Here is a 14,330-nt window from a genome sequence, read left to right on the forward strand (position 1 = left end):
TACCTGAGCTACCTGTCTGAACAAACGAGGATCAAAATCCCTTTTCTCTGTTTCTTTACGACACGAGCTTCAACCCACCTTGATAACACGGGCCCCTTCCCTTTCTTGCATAAGAGTGAGAAAGAAAACCTTGGAATATATTCTTTTAATAGTTATCACAGTAATGTTTGTGGAGAACATCAGGCTCATCCCAAAGGAGATGTGTCAGCTTTCACCGGCTCTGCTAGATCGTGACAACCCTCGGGACCCATGGAGCTGCTAATGAATTCTTGGTTAGATAGTTTAGTACATTCCACGATAGATGGCATCGACCTCCGTCCTCTTATTTTACCTAAATGTATTCGTTTTATCCATTCGGAAACACAGTGTGAGAGCAGAGTGTGAAAAGATGGAGTAGGGACAGTGGAGGGTGTGTCATAAGACTGTATCCAATCAGAGCGTGGTTAGATCAGCCAATGAGATGCTAGCTGGAGATGTATAATTTGGAGGCTGCTGCGGGCGCGTATTATTGCTTGATCTTCATAGAGAATAGTGACCATGTCTGAAGCCGCCCCAGCTCCCGCCGCCGCACCTGCGGTAGAAAGCGCCTCCAAGAAGAAGCAGCCCAAGAAAGCAGCCGGTGTCAAGAAAGCCGCTAAGCCCTCCGGTCCTAGCGTGTCCGAGCTCATTGTCAAAGCTGTGTCCGCTTCTAAAGAGCGCAGCGGGGTGTCCCTGGCAGCTCTGAAGAAGGCTTTGGCTGCTTCTGGTTATGATGTGGAAAAGAATAACAGCCGCCTCAAGCTGGCTCTCAAGGGCTTGGTGACTAAAAGCACTCTCGTCCAGGTCAAAGGAAGCGGAGCTTCCGGCTCCTTCAAGCTCAACAAAAAGCAGGCGGAGAGCAAGGACAAGGCTACCAAGAAAAAGGCACCGGCTAAAGTCAAGAAGCCTGCCCCGAAGAAAGCCACCAAGTCTCCAGCCAAACCTAAGAAGGTAGCTGCAAAGAGCCCGAAAAAGGCCAAAAAGCCGGCCGCCTCCGCTAAAAAGGCCACCAAAAGTCCGAAGAAAGTCAAAGCCGCCAAGCCCAAGAAGGTAGTGAAAAGCCCGGCTAAGAAGACCGTGAAGAGCCCTGCCAAAAAGGCAGCCAAACCCAAAGCCGCAAAGAGTCCTGCAAAGGCTAAAAAGGCAGCTCCCAAAAAGAAATAAGCCTTGCTCGCATTTAATTTTATTTTCCAAACCCCAAAGGCTCTTGTAAGAGCCACCACATTCTCATTTCAGAGCTATATATCAGTGATGGCAACGTGTTTGTTTTGGTGTCATGTCACACATATCGTTCCCCCTCCATCCCTCATTCTAAAGTCAGGAATAACCTAATGAATCCTGTAATCCCAGCATCTAGTGCTCGAAAAGATTACACAGGAATGTATCTTGTCGGTGTGGCTAAGTCCCCGTATACCAGTGCTACACTTGAGCGTTGATTTTTTTTATTTTTTTTGGCTTAGAAATTCCCTCCGTTCTAAGATACTGAGGGTGTTTCTTCATTAAATTGCGAAAGGCCAGTTTTAGTGAGAAACGCATATAATATATAGAATATCACACAGTGTCCTTCCAGACTAGATTTAATGTTATTGCCTTTTTCAGTAAGATAATAAAGCAGAACATATTTTAGGGATTGCGATTTTGTACATGGTGATAATAAAAGGGACTGTCCTCGTCCTCTCTCCACGTGTGAAACGGGCGCTTATTTCGATATTCAAAGAGTGATAAAGCCCAAGAAATGATACCTTGTGCAGTAGCTAAGCCGACTATCAAAGAAACACTAAAGACATGATAAAATGATTATACTTCAAAAGACTTCACGATTGTGAAATCTTTTGAAGCATAAACAGCTTTGGTTTTAAAAGCCAGAACCATTTCGAGCACGGAAGGAGAGGGTTAAGCATATTATTGAGAGGAAAAAAAAAAGTGAAGGGGCGTGTTTAAAACGCCCGCCTCCTTTGCTGCAGGTCCCCATACGGTCCGTCCGAGGAGTATATAAGGAAGAGCTTTGCAAAGCATCTCATATCGTTCGTGCAGAAAGAAGAGCAGAACCATGTCTGGCAGAGGCAAAGGAGGAAAGGGTCTCGGAAAAGGTGGCGCTAAGCGTCACAGGAAGGTTCTTCGTGACAACATCCAGGGCATTACCAAGCCTGCAATTCGTCGCCTTGCTCGCAGGGGAGGCGTGAAGCGTATTTCCGGCCTCATCTATGAGGAGACTCGCGGGGTGCTGAAGGTATTCCTGGAGAACGTCATCCGGGACGCCGTCACTTACACCGAGCATGCCAAGAGGAAGACTGTCACCGCCATGGACGTAGTTTATGCTCTTAAGCGCCTGGGGGGAATCTAGGATTGTGGGATATTGGGAAGTAGGGTGAAGGTGTCGGGACAAAGTCTTTGTACGTGCGTATGGTTTTCCATACTTGGAGGGTAGTTGCGATGGTCGGTAGGTCTTTAGTTAAGTTCTCATTGTCTATGGGCAGGGACCAGGGGAGTGATCTTAATGGAATTTGTATTTGTGCTTGTTCAATGTGCACCCACGCCTTCCTAGATTTCCCCTCCCGTGACCACTCTAGGATTCGTCCCAGGTGAATTGCTTTGTGGTATCTTTGTATATTGGGGCATCCCAGCCCCCCCCCCTCTTTAGGTTTGGTCAATAAATTGAAGGCAATCCTCGGACGTTTATGGGCCCATATGAATTTGGTGAGCAGCGATTGTATATTCCTGAAGAAAATCCCCGGGATATGTATAGGGATGGTGTTCAGGAGGTATAGAATGCGTGGTAGGACATTCATTGAAATGATGTTAATCCTACCCATCCATCTGAAATGTGGTTTGTCCCATCTATTTAAGTCCCTTTGGATTGCTGCTAATAGGTCCGGGAAATTTTCTTTATATAGGGTTTTATGTGTATTGGTAACTTTGATCCCTAGGTATGTAATGGAGTGGTTGGCCCATTGGAAGGGGTATCTTTGTTTTAATTTCTTTACTTGATCTGGAGGTGTAGTGATATTGAGGATTTCGCACTTGTCTGCGTTAATTTTGAAATTTGAGTGTGTACTGTATTCGTCTATGGTTTGAATTAATTTGGGTAGGCTGAGAATGGGGTGTTCTATGGTGAAGAGTAAGTCATCTGCAAATGCAGATACTTTATATTCCGTTTGTTGGACTGAGATACCTTTAATGTCGGGATGGTTTCTTACTGCTTGTAAAAGGGGTTCTAATGTTAGGATGAATAGTAGTGGGGATAACGGGCACCCCTGACGTGTGCCATTGCTTATCGTGAATGGTTTGGAAAGTTGGCCGTTTACTTTAAGTCTGGCTGTCGGGACGGAATAAATCGCCTTGATCCATTTTATCCATCTTTGCCCAAATCCCAGCATTTCTAGAGTATTGAACATGAAGGACCAATCGACTCTATCGAATGCTTTTTCAGCATCGATTGCTAGGAGCAGGGTTGGATTTTTGGTGTACTTCGTGTTATGTATTAAGTTTATAATTTTTGATGTATTGTCTTTTGCTTCTCTGGCTGGGACGAATCCTGTCTGGTCCGGGTGGATGAGGTTTTGTAGGAATGGTCTGAGTCTAGTTGCTAGCATTTTGGTGAAAATTTTTATATCTACGTTGATTAGGGATATTGGTCTATAGCTGGTGCATTTCTCAATGTCTTTCCCTGGTTTGGGTATGAGGGTTATTGTTGCCTCTAATGTCTGTTTTGGGATGTATTCTTTTTGTGGGATAGAGTTGATTGCCTCTAGTAGGTGTTGGGTTAGTTCTGTTTGGAATAATTTATAATATGAGGCTGAGAACCCATCGGGGCCTGGACTTTTATTATGTGGGGTCTGTTTTACAGCTGTGTTAATTTCGTCTATAGTGAATGGTTCTTCCAAGGACCTTGTAGCAGCTGCTGGGAGGATAGTGTCGAATTTGGTTTCTAGGTATGATTGAATTCTTTCTGTGTTGTTTTCCTTGTCTTTTAGGTTATATAGAGATGTATAGTAGGTATGAAAGGTGTCTGCTATTTCTTCCGTGGTGTGTGCGTAGGTCTCATCTGAGCGTTTGATTTTAGGTATGTATGTGAGCAGTTGTTTTTGTTTTAAGGCTTTTGCTAGAAATTTACCACTTCTGTCCCCGTGAGCGTAATGGAGCTGTTTTGTCCAGAGAATCGCTTTTTTCGCTTTATCTTGGAGGAGTGATTTTAAATCGGTTCTAAGGGCTAGGAGTTTGCAATAGGCCTTGTCTGTCATGTATAGTTTGTGTTCTTCCTCTAGTTTTGATATTTCTTTATGTAGGTCGTTGATTTTTTTGTTTTTCTCTCTTTTGAGTTGAGCGCCCCACTTGATCAGTTCCCCTCTAATTACTGCTTTGTGTGCTTCCCATTGTGTAAAAGCGGAGGTATCTGGGGTTTTATTTTCGTGGAAGTAATGTTTTATCGACTTTTCTATGGAGTCCTTCACTTTTGGTGTCTGTAACAAAAAGGGGTTTAATTTCCACGTTCCTTTGGGGCGTGGGAGTGAAGGGATAGATATTGTGAGATATATTGGCGAGTGGTCGGACCAGGTCATTGGGCCTATCGACGTGTCTGATATCAGACTTAAGTCTCTATGTTCTATGAGAAAAAAGTCTATTCTGGAGTATGATTTGTTCGGGATGGAGTAGTGGGTATAGTCTTTTGTCGTCGGGTGGAATACCCTCCAGCAGTCTGATAGTTGGTGGGTTTTGATGATGTGTTGCATTTGAAGTCTGGTGGCGTTAAGATGGGTACTATGTGTTGATGTGCTGTCTCTATTGGCATCTAGTGATATATTAAAGTCTCCTCCTATTATGAGGATGCCCTTAGTATTTTGCTTTATTTTTGCCATTATCTTCCTCATTGCCCCGCATTGATGTTTATTGGGTAGGTATATTGCCACAAGGGTTATAGGTTCCACCCCCACTGTGCCCTGTAGGATAATGAATCTACCTGATTCGTCCGTGATATGTGTTGAGTACGTGAATGGGACTTGTTTCCCAATTAATATTGCTACGCCTCGTGACTTACTCTGGTTGTAGTTATTGTAATACACATGGGGGAATTGATGATGCTTGAGTTTTGGGGCTTCTGCACCTTTTAGGTGTGTTTCTTCCAAGAACACTATGTCTGCTTTGGTTTTTGCTACGTCTGTTAGGACCATCTTCCTCTTCTCTGGCGTGTTTAGCCCCCTAACATTAATGGAACATATTTTCAGTGAGCCCATTGTTGAGTGTTGTATTGGCGTTTTGTCTCTTCGATAGTTGGGATGACTGTATGGGAGTCTATTACTGTGTAAATGCGTTGGGTTTGGTCGATTGGTGGAGTAAATGTTCGGGAATGTTCGTGTGTGTGTAACACTGCTAGTATACAGGCAAACAGAATAAGTACATTAACGAATAAACAATATAACATCAACTATTTACAGGTATTTTTCAATGAGGTCGCGGGTATGAAGTACTACGAAGGGGAGTTCTGGAGGAACTTTGGACCCTTCGTGTGGTTATAGAGATCTACCTTTAGATGGGTTGTGGTAAAGTGAGAAGTTAGAATATGGGTAAATCTCTAAATAGGAGACGGTACTCTCTTCTGGGTTAGTCTAGCAGTAGGTGCTAGCCCAGATGAATTTTAGAATTGTGGCTAGGTAGTGAAGTAAGTGTTGGTACCGCTCTTGGCCTTCAGGGCCGTGGGTTGTGTCCTAAGTGAACTGGAGCACTATATCACTGTGTACAGTGCTATTAATTCTTTGCCTCCGGTACTGAGTTAACTCTCCGGATGGCGGCCATTTTGACGCTTGTCGTCCTTAACTGGCTTTGAACAGGTGTAGTTTAGGCGGATGTTTTAGATAGGCATCAATGTGACAGGTACTAAAAATAATATGGAGTTTTGACCCTTCCGGTTGAAATTATATATCAAGTCATTTACTTAATAACAACATGTCAAATGCATACATTATAATCCATATACATATGGGTCAGCAGCTAATTATTTTATCATAGTGCAGTAACAAATGTATTCTTAATTGGCTGGTTGGTATAGTTATGATTTACATTTACATATCACATTACTTATCGGCATTATCTGAGTATAATTACCCTTCCCTTAGTCGATGATTAGGTGGGTGGGCAAGTCCAATAATACTTTAGGCAATTATATGTCTCTTTTAACTTTAGGAGTTGTGTCCTTTTTGCTTCTAGGCCTTGTTTCAGTTTATTTTCCTAGGAGTCATTGGATTTTTCCTTGATCTTAGGAATGGTGAGGCTGGCGGGGTCTTCCATGAAGTTCTTCTCCGCGTGTCCAATACTTGTCCCGTCTGTCTTATGTTTTGCGGTTTGGTCTTTTCAGGTTCCGATATATCGTACCAGTCCGGTATCTCTATGTTAGGTATGTTTAGGCGTTGGGTGAAAGCTTCTACTTCTGCTGCTGAAGTTAGGGTGGCTTGAATTCCTTGGTGGGAGGCCGTGAGTGCAAAGGGGAATCCCCATCTATATTTTATATTAGCTTGTTGCAGAGCTAACGTTAATGGTCTCAGCGCTCGTCTGCCCCTTAGGGTTAGCCATGCCAGGTCAGGGAGAATCAGTATTTTCGCATTGTTAAACATTATGTCTGAAGATTCTCTGGCGTTTCTCATAATGTCCTCTTTTTCAGTGTAATAGTGAACTCTGCATATTATGTCCCTGGGGGAGTCTTGTGGTAAGCCTTTGGGTCTTAAGGCCCTGTGCGCTCTATCTAATAGAATTGGGGTATCTTCTGGCCTCTGTAGAATCTTGTTAAACAGAGATTGTAGTATATTATGTAGGTTTTCAGGGTTTTCCTGTGATTCTGGTAACCCTCTTATCCTAATATTGTTTCTTCTGCCTCTATTGTCGAGGTCTTCAGTGTTCCTCATAATGTATAGGGTTCTGGTGTCTCTGTTTTTTTGTTGATGTTCTAGGGTGAGGAGTCTGTCTAAAATTTGATCTCTGTCCTCTTCCAGGTCTCCCACCCTCGTGTTTACTTGCCTGATGTCTGCAGAAATGGCGGATACTTGATCTTGCACGGAGGATTCGAGCTTCGCTATCATGCTAGCCAGTTCCTCCCTGGAAGGTAGATGTGCGAGAGTTTCTCTAATGTTTGCTAGTCCATCTGCGATGCTGGTTGATGGGGAGATCCCTTCTCCTGTCTCGCTGGGGTCAGGCGTTTTGCGCGGGCAAGATGGCGTCGCCATGTTGTCCGTTAGGCCTTCTCCGAGTACTTTTACTGTATCTCGGAAATACTTATCGAGACCGCTCGAGTTTCTTGGCGTGCCCGATTCTTGGGTGTATAAGGGCTGAGTCTGTTTCCTTTTGTTGCCCATTAAATAGATAATATCAGTTTTTTATGCCAGTATTGTTGCCGCCGGCCGGGAGCTCACAGCACTTGCGACCGTTCACATCGGATGTCAGGACACGCCCCTTTGTTTTTGTTTTGTTCACTTTTTCGCAAACATTGTGGGAGGGGGTAGGGTACAGAAAGGAAAAAGGGAAGGGTTCAGGTATAGGGATACATCAGTTGGTTTTATTTCAACTGTACAGGTAGTAATATTTCAACTTATTACAGCATTGTTCAGATCGACAGTGATGAGCATTGGTTTTGGTAGCATGGTTGTGTACTGCGGCGTACTTACGAGGTAATGTTTGTTTCTGGTTTGGTGTTATGTTGCTTTGCTCTGCGTCTTGGGGGGTTTTGTGCGTCTGAGGGCGGCTATGCCTTTACCAGTGTATGTACCTCTCCGGTGATTGCGGTCTAATGCTCGATACTCCTCCACGTATCTCTTTTTCTTTATTTATCAAGTAACTATTCAGTAATTATGTGATTTTGGGGACAGTCTCTCACCACACGGGCGTGTGGGGGTAGTTTGAGTCGGTGTCTCATTGGGTGTTGCTGAGCGTCCTAATTTTTCCCCACGTCTCGTGGGCCGTTCGGACGCTCGGGCGTGTGCCAAGCTGTGCCGTTGCCATTAGTTCATATGACCAGTTTTGATCAACCTGTTTCACCAGCTCGGTTATCGTTGGCGTGGTGGTTTTTTTCCAGAGCCTAGATATTAGTAGGTGGGCAGAAATCAGAGTGTGATATATAGTGATTTTAATATGTTTTGGGATGCCCCCTGGTATCATGAATAATAGGCATTCCTGTGGCTGGTCCAACCTTGTGTCAGGCAGTAATTTTTGGAGTAAATGAGTCACCGCTTCCCACAGTGGGCTTATTTTGTCACAGGACCACCAGACGTGGAGCATCGTGCCCACCGCCCTTCCGCATCTCCAGCATACATTGCTGGTGTGGGGCCATATTTTATGTAGCTTCGCTGGTACTAGGTACCATCGATACATGATTTTGCGTTGCAATTCTAGGTGGGTGGCGCAGGCAGTGAGCCCACGATGTGCCGAGTACGCCCTGTCCCACTCATCATTAGAAAATGTTTGGCCTATTTCCCCGTGCCATTCTCTTTTTATGTGCTCTAGTGTGTGTGTTTGTGCGGAGACTAGTTTTTGATACCCCCAAGACATTGTCTTTTTGAGAGGCGCCGCTCCCACGCATTGCCTTTCAAATATCGTCATTTCTTTACTGTCGCTGATACCTGTTTGGTGTTTCAGTTTGTCTGCTACATATGATTTGAGTTGTAGGTAGGAGAATGTGGTCTTGGTGGGCAGTGTGTATTCCTTCTGGATGTCTAGCAGTGTTTTTAGTTTTCCCCTGTCTATAACTTGGTATATGTGGTGTATACCCCCTTTCTTCCATGTTTCCCATGCGAATGTGGGGATTTCGATGCCTATTGTTTGTATTGGCGTGGCCATAGATAGTTTAGGGCTCGACATCATTTTATGTTTCATTGTGTCCCACATTCTTAACAGGTTCTGTGTGCTGGGTAGTAGGGCCTCACGTGTGTGCTTAGGGCATCTATGTAACCATAATATAGCTTTGAGGTCTTGTTGAGGTGCCCAGTGGGATTCTATTGTTACCCATTGTGGGGTTTGGGTCGGGAGGTTTATTTGTGCTATGTTATGGAGGTATGCTGCTCTACAGTACGCCGTTAGATTTGGCAGGCCCAACCCCCCTTTGCTCACTGGTTGTTGCAACGTTCCCGCTGCTACCCGTACCTTTTTTCCTTCCCATATGAATGTGTTAAGGGAATGTTGCATATTTTTTAGGAACTTTTTCGGGATGGGTATTTGCAATGTACGAAAGAGATATTGAATTTTGGGTATAAGTGTCATTTTTACCGCAGCTATGCGGCCTGTCCAGGATAGAAACTTTCCCTTCCATTTTTGTATGGTGTCCATGATCACTGTTCGGAGACTTTCGTAGTTTAGTTTAAATAGTCGTGCTGGGTTTCTGGGAATCTTAAGTCCCAGAAACGACACGTAGTCGTCCCTCCAGTCCAGTTGAAATGCCATTTTCAGCCTGTCCACTAGGTCACTATCCAAATTTATCCCCAAAGCTTGCGTCTTAGTGACATTTAACTTGTAGTACGAGACTGCCCCATACTCATGTATTTGTGCCATCAGGTTTGGTAAGGATATTAACGGTTGTGTAATTGTTACCAGGATATCATCCGCGAAGAGGTTTAATTTGTACTCTCTCTCTCCCAGGGTTATTCCCCGTATGGATCGGTCTGCTCTTATGGCTGCTGCCAGTGGTTCCAGCGCTAGAATGTATAGTAACGGGGATAAGGGACATCCCTGTCTCGACCCATTAGTTATCGTAATTTGTTTAGACATGAATCCAGCATTCAGTACCCTTGCCGTGGGACGGGAATACAGTGCTTTTACTGCACTCAAAAACCCCTGGGGGAATTTGTATTTGCGGAGCACAGCTTCCAGAAACGGCCAGGCAAGCCGATCAAAAGCTTTTTCGGCATCCAGGGAGAGTAGAACACCCCCTCCCCGGATCCGAAGCAGGCTGTGCACAAGGTCCACTACCTTCCTTGTGTTGTCGGATCCCTGTCTACCCGTGGTGAAGCCCACTTGGTCGTCATGTATCAGTGTGGGGATGATGTGGGTGAGCCTGGTGGCTTGGACTTTAGCATATAACTTGGTGTCAGTATTGAGCAGCGATATCGGTCTAAAGTTTTGGCTACACGTGGGGGATTTCCCTGGCTTGGGCAATGTAACAATATGCGCTTCTAGCATATCTGCGGGGGTTTTCTCTTTCTGCGTGGATACATTAAACAGGTTGGCTAGGTGTGGGGTCAAGGTGCTGGCAAATTTCTTATAGTAGGCGTTCGTGAGGCCATCCGGCCCTGGTGCTTTCCCAGGAGGGAGATGTGTGATGGCCTGCAGAATTTCGGCCTCGGTTATAGGGGCCTGTAGTGTGTTTATTTGTTCCTCTGTTAGTGAGGGTAGGGTTATTTTTTCCAGGTAGCGTTCTATGTTCCCAAGGGTTGGCTGTATGGTGTTTGGATCTTGCCCTAAATTGTACAGGGTCGTATAGTAGTCTGCAAATATGTCGCTGATGTCTTTGGGCGTTACTCTTTTCTCCCCATTGGAGTTTAGTAGGTACGGGATCTTTGTGTTCATGCTTTTTTGTGTTAGTCTTCTGGCTAGAAGTTTGCTCGCCCTATTGCCTTGTGTATATTGCGTCGCCTTGAGTTTTCTAAGGCTAAATCCCATTACTGCCAGGTCGTGTTCCCTAATGTCATTTAGTTGTTCCTTTATTTTCGTCTGTAGCATTGGTGACGGGGTCAGTTGGTTTTGTTTGTTGAGGCTATACAGTGTTTTCAGCCAGCTTTTCATTTTTGCCTGAGATTTCTGTTTCAGTGCGCTAGCTTTCCCTATGATTAATCCTCTGATTACTGGTTTGTGTGCTTGCCAGAGGGTTTCTGGGGAAATGTCTGGGTGTGTGTTCGTCTCAAAATACTGTTTAATGTCTTCCCCTAAACGCTCGCAGAAACGCTCATCATGTAGTATGGACTCATTCAGGCGCCAAGGGCTGCGATGTTTGTAGTCATAGGCATCCTGTAGTTCTAGGGTTATGGGGGCATGATCGGACCACGTGATGGTACCTATGGAGCAGGCCTTAAGCTGATTTAGGAATGAGCCTTTTATGTAAAACCCGTCTATGCGAGAATACGTGTTGTGTGCTTGAGAAAAGAAAGTATAATCTCTCTCTTCCGGGTGTAGCACCCTCCATGCGTCGTATAAGTCATGGTCTCTAAATAGTCGCGTTAGAGGTTTACATTCTCGTGTCAGTGTTGTGGACCTGGGTGTGTGTGGGGGGACCGTGGTGTCCCATCGCGGATCCAGAATGTGGTTCAGATCTCCACATATGGTGGTAACGCCTCTTTGAACCGGTGTGATTTGTGCAATCAGTTTATGCAAAAAATTTCTCTGATTTGTGTTGGGTGCATACATGTTGATTATCGTGTGTTCCAGATTATTAATTTCACACACTAGTATTATATATCTCCCTTGCGGGTCTATAGATTCGTATAACAGCTTAAAGGACACATCTCTACTGATTAAGATAGATACTCCCCTAGTTTTTGATGTGTAGGTGCTATGGTACTGCGTGGGGAATTGTGCCCGTGCTATGGTTATGGTCTGTTTAAGGTGGGTTTCTTGTAGGCATACAACATCGGGGTGTATTTTGTGCAGATCTCTGGTCAGGCAGTGGCGTTTCACCGGGGTATTCAACCCCTTTACATTATGACAGTATATTCTCATGTTCTATTGGGTATACTGGCGGTTGTTTCGTGGGTCATTGGGTGGCAAGATTTGTCTGTAGGTGCTACCTTCTTTAGTGAGTATCCTGATCCTAAGGGCTCGTGTAGCAGTCCCGCTGCTCATTCCCCATGTGACCAACTTTATTCTCTGGAGGTTCCCTGACATAGGTGTATGCTCTCCCTGATTTGCGCTTGTCTTGTGCTTAAGGGTTGACCTGCGGACTGGTCCCTGTTTGGAGGGTGAGGGTTGGAGAGGTGGGTATAGGTAGGGTGCAACAGTAATGCAGTCTTTTTCCATAACATAGGAAGAAAACATTACAACATTTAACATATATACAGTAAAATCAAGATCAGTGTACATTTCCCAATGAAGGGTGAGGCACTAACTAGATAGTGCCGGGTAGGAGCGTGGTAGTCGTGTGCGTGTATAAGAAGTAGAGATCAGTGGGTGAGCTCGCTAGGCCCGATATGTGCTGTCATTCATCACATGACAGCCATGTCCGTGTCGTGTGTTGATTACTTATCGGTAGATGCGGGTGAAGCCTGGGTTCTTTCTTCCCTTACAATGGCAGCCTGCTTCTACCAGTGTGTGCAACTACTTTTTTTTTTTTTTTTTTTGTTTTTTTTTTTTGTTTTGTTTGTAACGTGTCTCTGCCCTATCAATAGGCACTTTTTTACCCACGGGAACTATCTCTCGTTCCCGGTATCGTCTATACGTTGTTTCATCTGTTTGCATGTGTGTGGTGCAGCCTCATGGTATAGCCTTGTGTTATGCGGATGTGTGGTGTAATTATACTTGCGACTCGTTGGATGACCAGTCTTGGTCGGGACCTCGTTTGGTACCGCAACAGAGTCCATATATTTGTCAGTCAGTTCATTTTTTTTGCTTTTTCCACTCCGGTGGCATTCTGGCTCGTGGTGCAGCGTTCTTTCCCTCTGGGTTCGTTGCAATGTTCCAGCTGCGCAGGATTTTCCGACCCTCCTCTGGTGTGCTGGCCGTCGTCACCGTACCGTTTCTCCTTATTAGAAGGCGGATTGGGTATCCCCATCTGTATTGCACATCGTTCTGTCGCAGTGCTTCCGTGATGTCTTTGAATTCTTTTCTCTTTTGAAGTGTGGCCGCTGATAGATCAGTGAATACTTTGATGTGTCTGTATTTCTGTGGCAATTCACGTTCTCCCCTTGTGGCTTGTAGTAGTGCCTCTTTTACATGGAAGTAGTGCAGATGTGTGAGCACATCCCTGGGGGTATCTTGTGGTAGGAACGTTGGCTTTTGGACCCTGTGGTACCTGTCTAAAAGTAGTACCTCTGCGGGCAGGTCTGGTGCTAGTTCTTTAAAGTACCCTATCAGGAACGCATGGAGCTCCTGCTGCTTCACTTCTTCAGAGATGCCTCTTATTCGTAAGTTCTGGCGCCTAGAGCGATCCTCTAGGTCCATTACCTTGCGCTGTGTGAATTCCAATTGTTGCTGTACATGCTGCATCTGGTCAGCCATGTCATTATGTGCTGCAGCTTGGTCTTCCACTCTCTGTTCCACATGTGTTGTCCTGTCTCCCAGTTCTTGCACTTCTTTGCGAAGTTCCCGCAGGGTGCTCTGGATTGAGGTGAGAATTTTGCTGGACATGTCGTCCAGACAGCTCTGCAGGAAATCCTGCGTGACAGGCAGGTTTTGCGGCCCAGGAGACGATTGCAGCGGCACTGTGTCATTCCCGCCGTCGCCATCTTGGTCCCGTTCCGTGAGGCCTGAAGTTTTAGGCGTCGATGTACGGGTCTGAAAAAAGTCGGATCGGTCCGTTTTTTCCGTTTGTTTTTTCTGCTTCGTGTTAGCCATGATGTTTCCCAGTAGTCAGGTCTTTTGGAGTCAGCGATAAGCTTTTTTCTTAGCTTTGTTGGGCCGGCGGCTTGCGGAGCTCAGATCAGTGCGACCATCCGCGTTGCTCGCTAGGCCACGCCCCCACAGTGTGTGTGTTTTAATATAACTGGTCTTAGTTGTTGTTAGAGGGTAAACATAGATATATAACATACAATTATGTAATTATGTAATTTAAAAATTGCCACGACTAAGAGCTCTTCTGCTATGATCTTACTACATCCTACCTGAGCTACCTGTCTGAACAAACGAGGATCAAAATCCCTTTTCTCTGTTTCTTTACGACACGAGCTTCAACCCACCTTGATAACACGGGCCCCTTCCCTTTCTTGCATAAGAGTGAGAAAGAAAACCTTGGAATATATTCTTTTAATAGTTATCACAGTAATGTTTGTGGAGAACATCAGGCTCATCCCAAAGGAGATGTGTCAGCTTTCACCGGCTCTGCTAGATCGTGACAACCCTCGGGACCCATGGAGCTGCTAATGAATTCTTGGTTAGATAGTTTAGTACATTCCACGATAGATGGCATCGACCTCCGTCCTCTTATTTTACCTAAATGTATTCGTTTTATCCATTCGGAAACACAGTGTGAGAGCAGAGTGTGAAAAGATGGAGTAGGGACAGTGGAGGGTGTGTCATAAGACTGTATCCAATCAGAGCGTGGTTAGATCAGCCAATGAGATGCTAGCTGGAGATGTATAATTTGGAGGCTGCTGCGGGCGCGTATTATTGCTTGATCTTCATAGAGAATAGTG

General features: G+C 45.1%; 1 protein-coding gene across 1 annotated transcript; it reads left to right on the plus strand.

Annotated features, from left to right (window-relative positions):
• The first annotated feature begins 534 nt into the window (after positions 1-534).
• Positions 535-1,182, plus strand: LOC134584838 (histone H1B-like). The gene has a single exon (XM_063440657.1). It carries the CDS (start codon positions 538-540, stop codon positions 1,180-1,182), a length of 645 nt encoding a protein of 214 aa, XP_063296727.1. The 5' UTR covers positions 535-537.
• The last annotated feature ends 13,148 nt before the right edge of the window (positions 1,183-14,330 follow it).

Source organism: Pelobates fuscus, unplaced genomic scaffold (assembly GCF_036172605.1).
Source record: "Pelobates fuscus isolate aPelFus1 unplaced genomic scaffold, aPelFus1.pri scaffold_24, whole genome shotgun sequence".
NCBI lineage: Eukaryota > Metazoa > Chordata > Amphibia > Anura > Pelobatidae > Pelobates > Pelobates fuscus.

Bases quoted from the DNA above. Each gene is read 5' to 3' on its own strand.
- LOC134584838 (XM_063440657.1), top strand. From the start codon at position 538: ATGTCTGAAGCCGCCCCAGCTCCCGCCGCCGCACCTGCGGTAGAAAGC.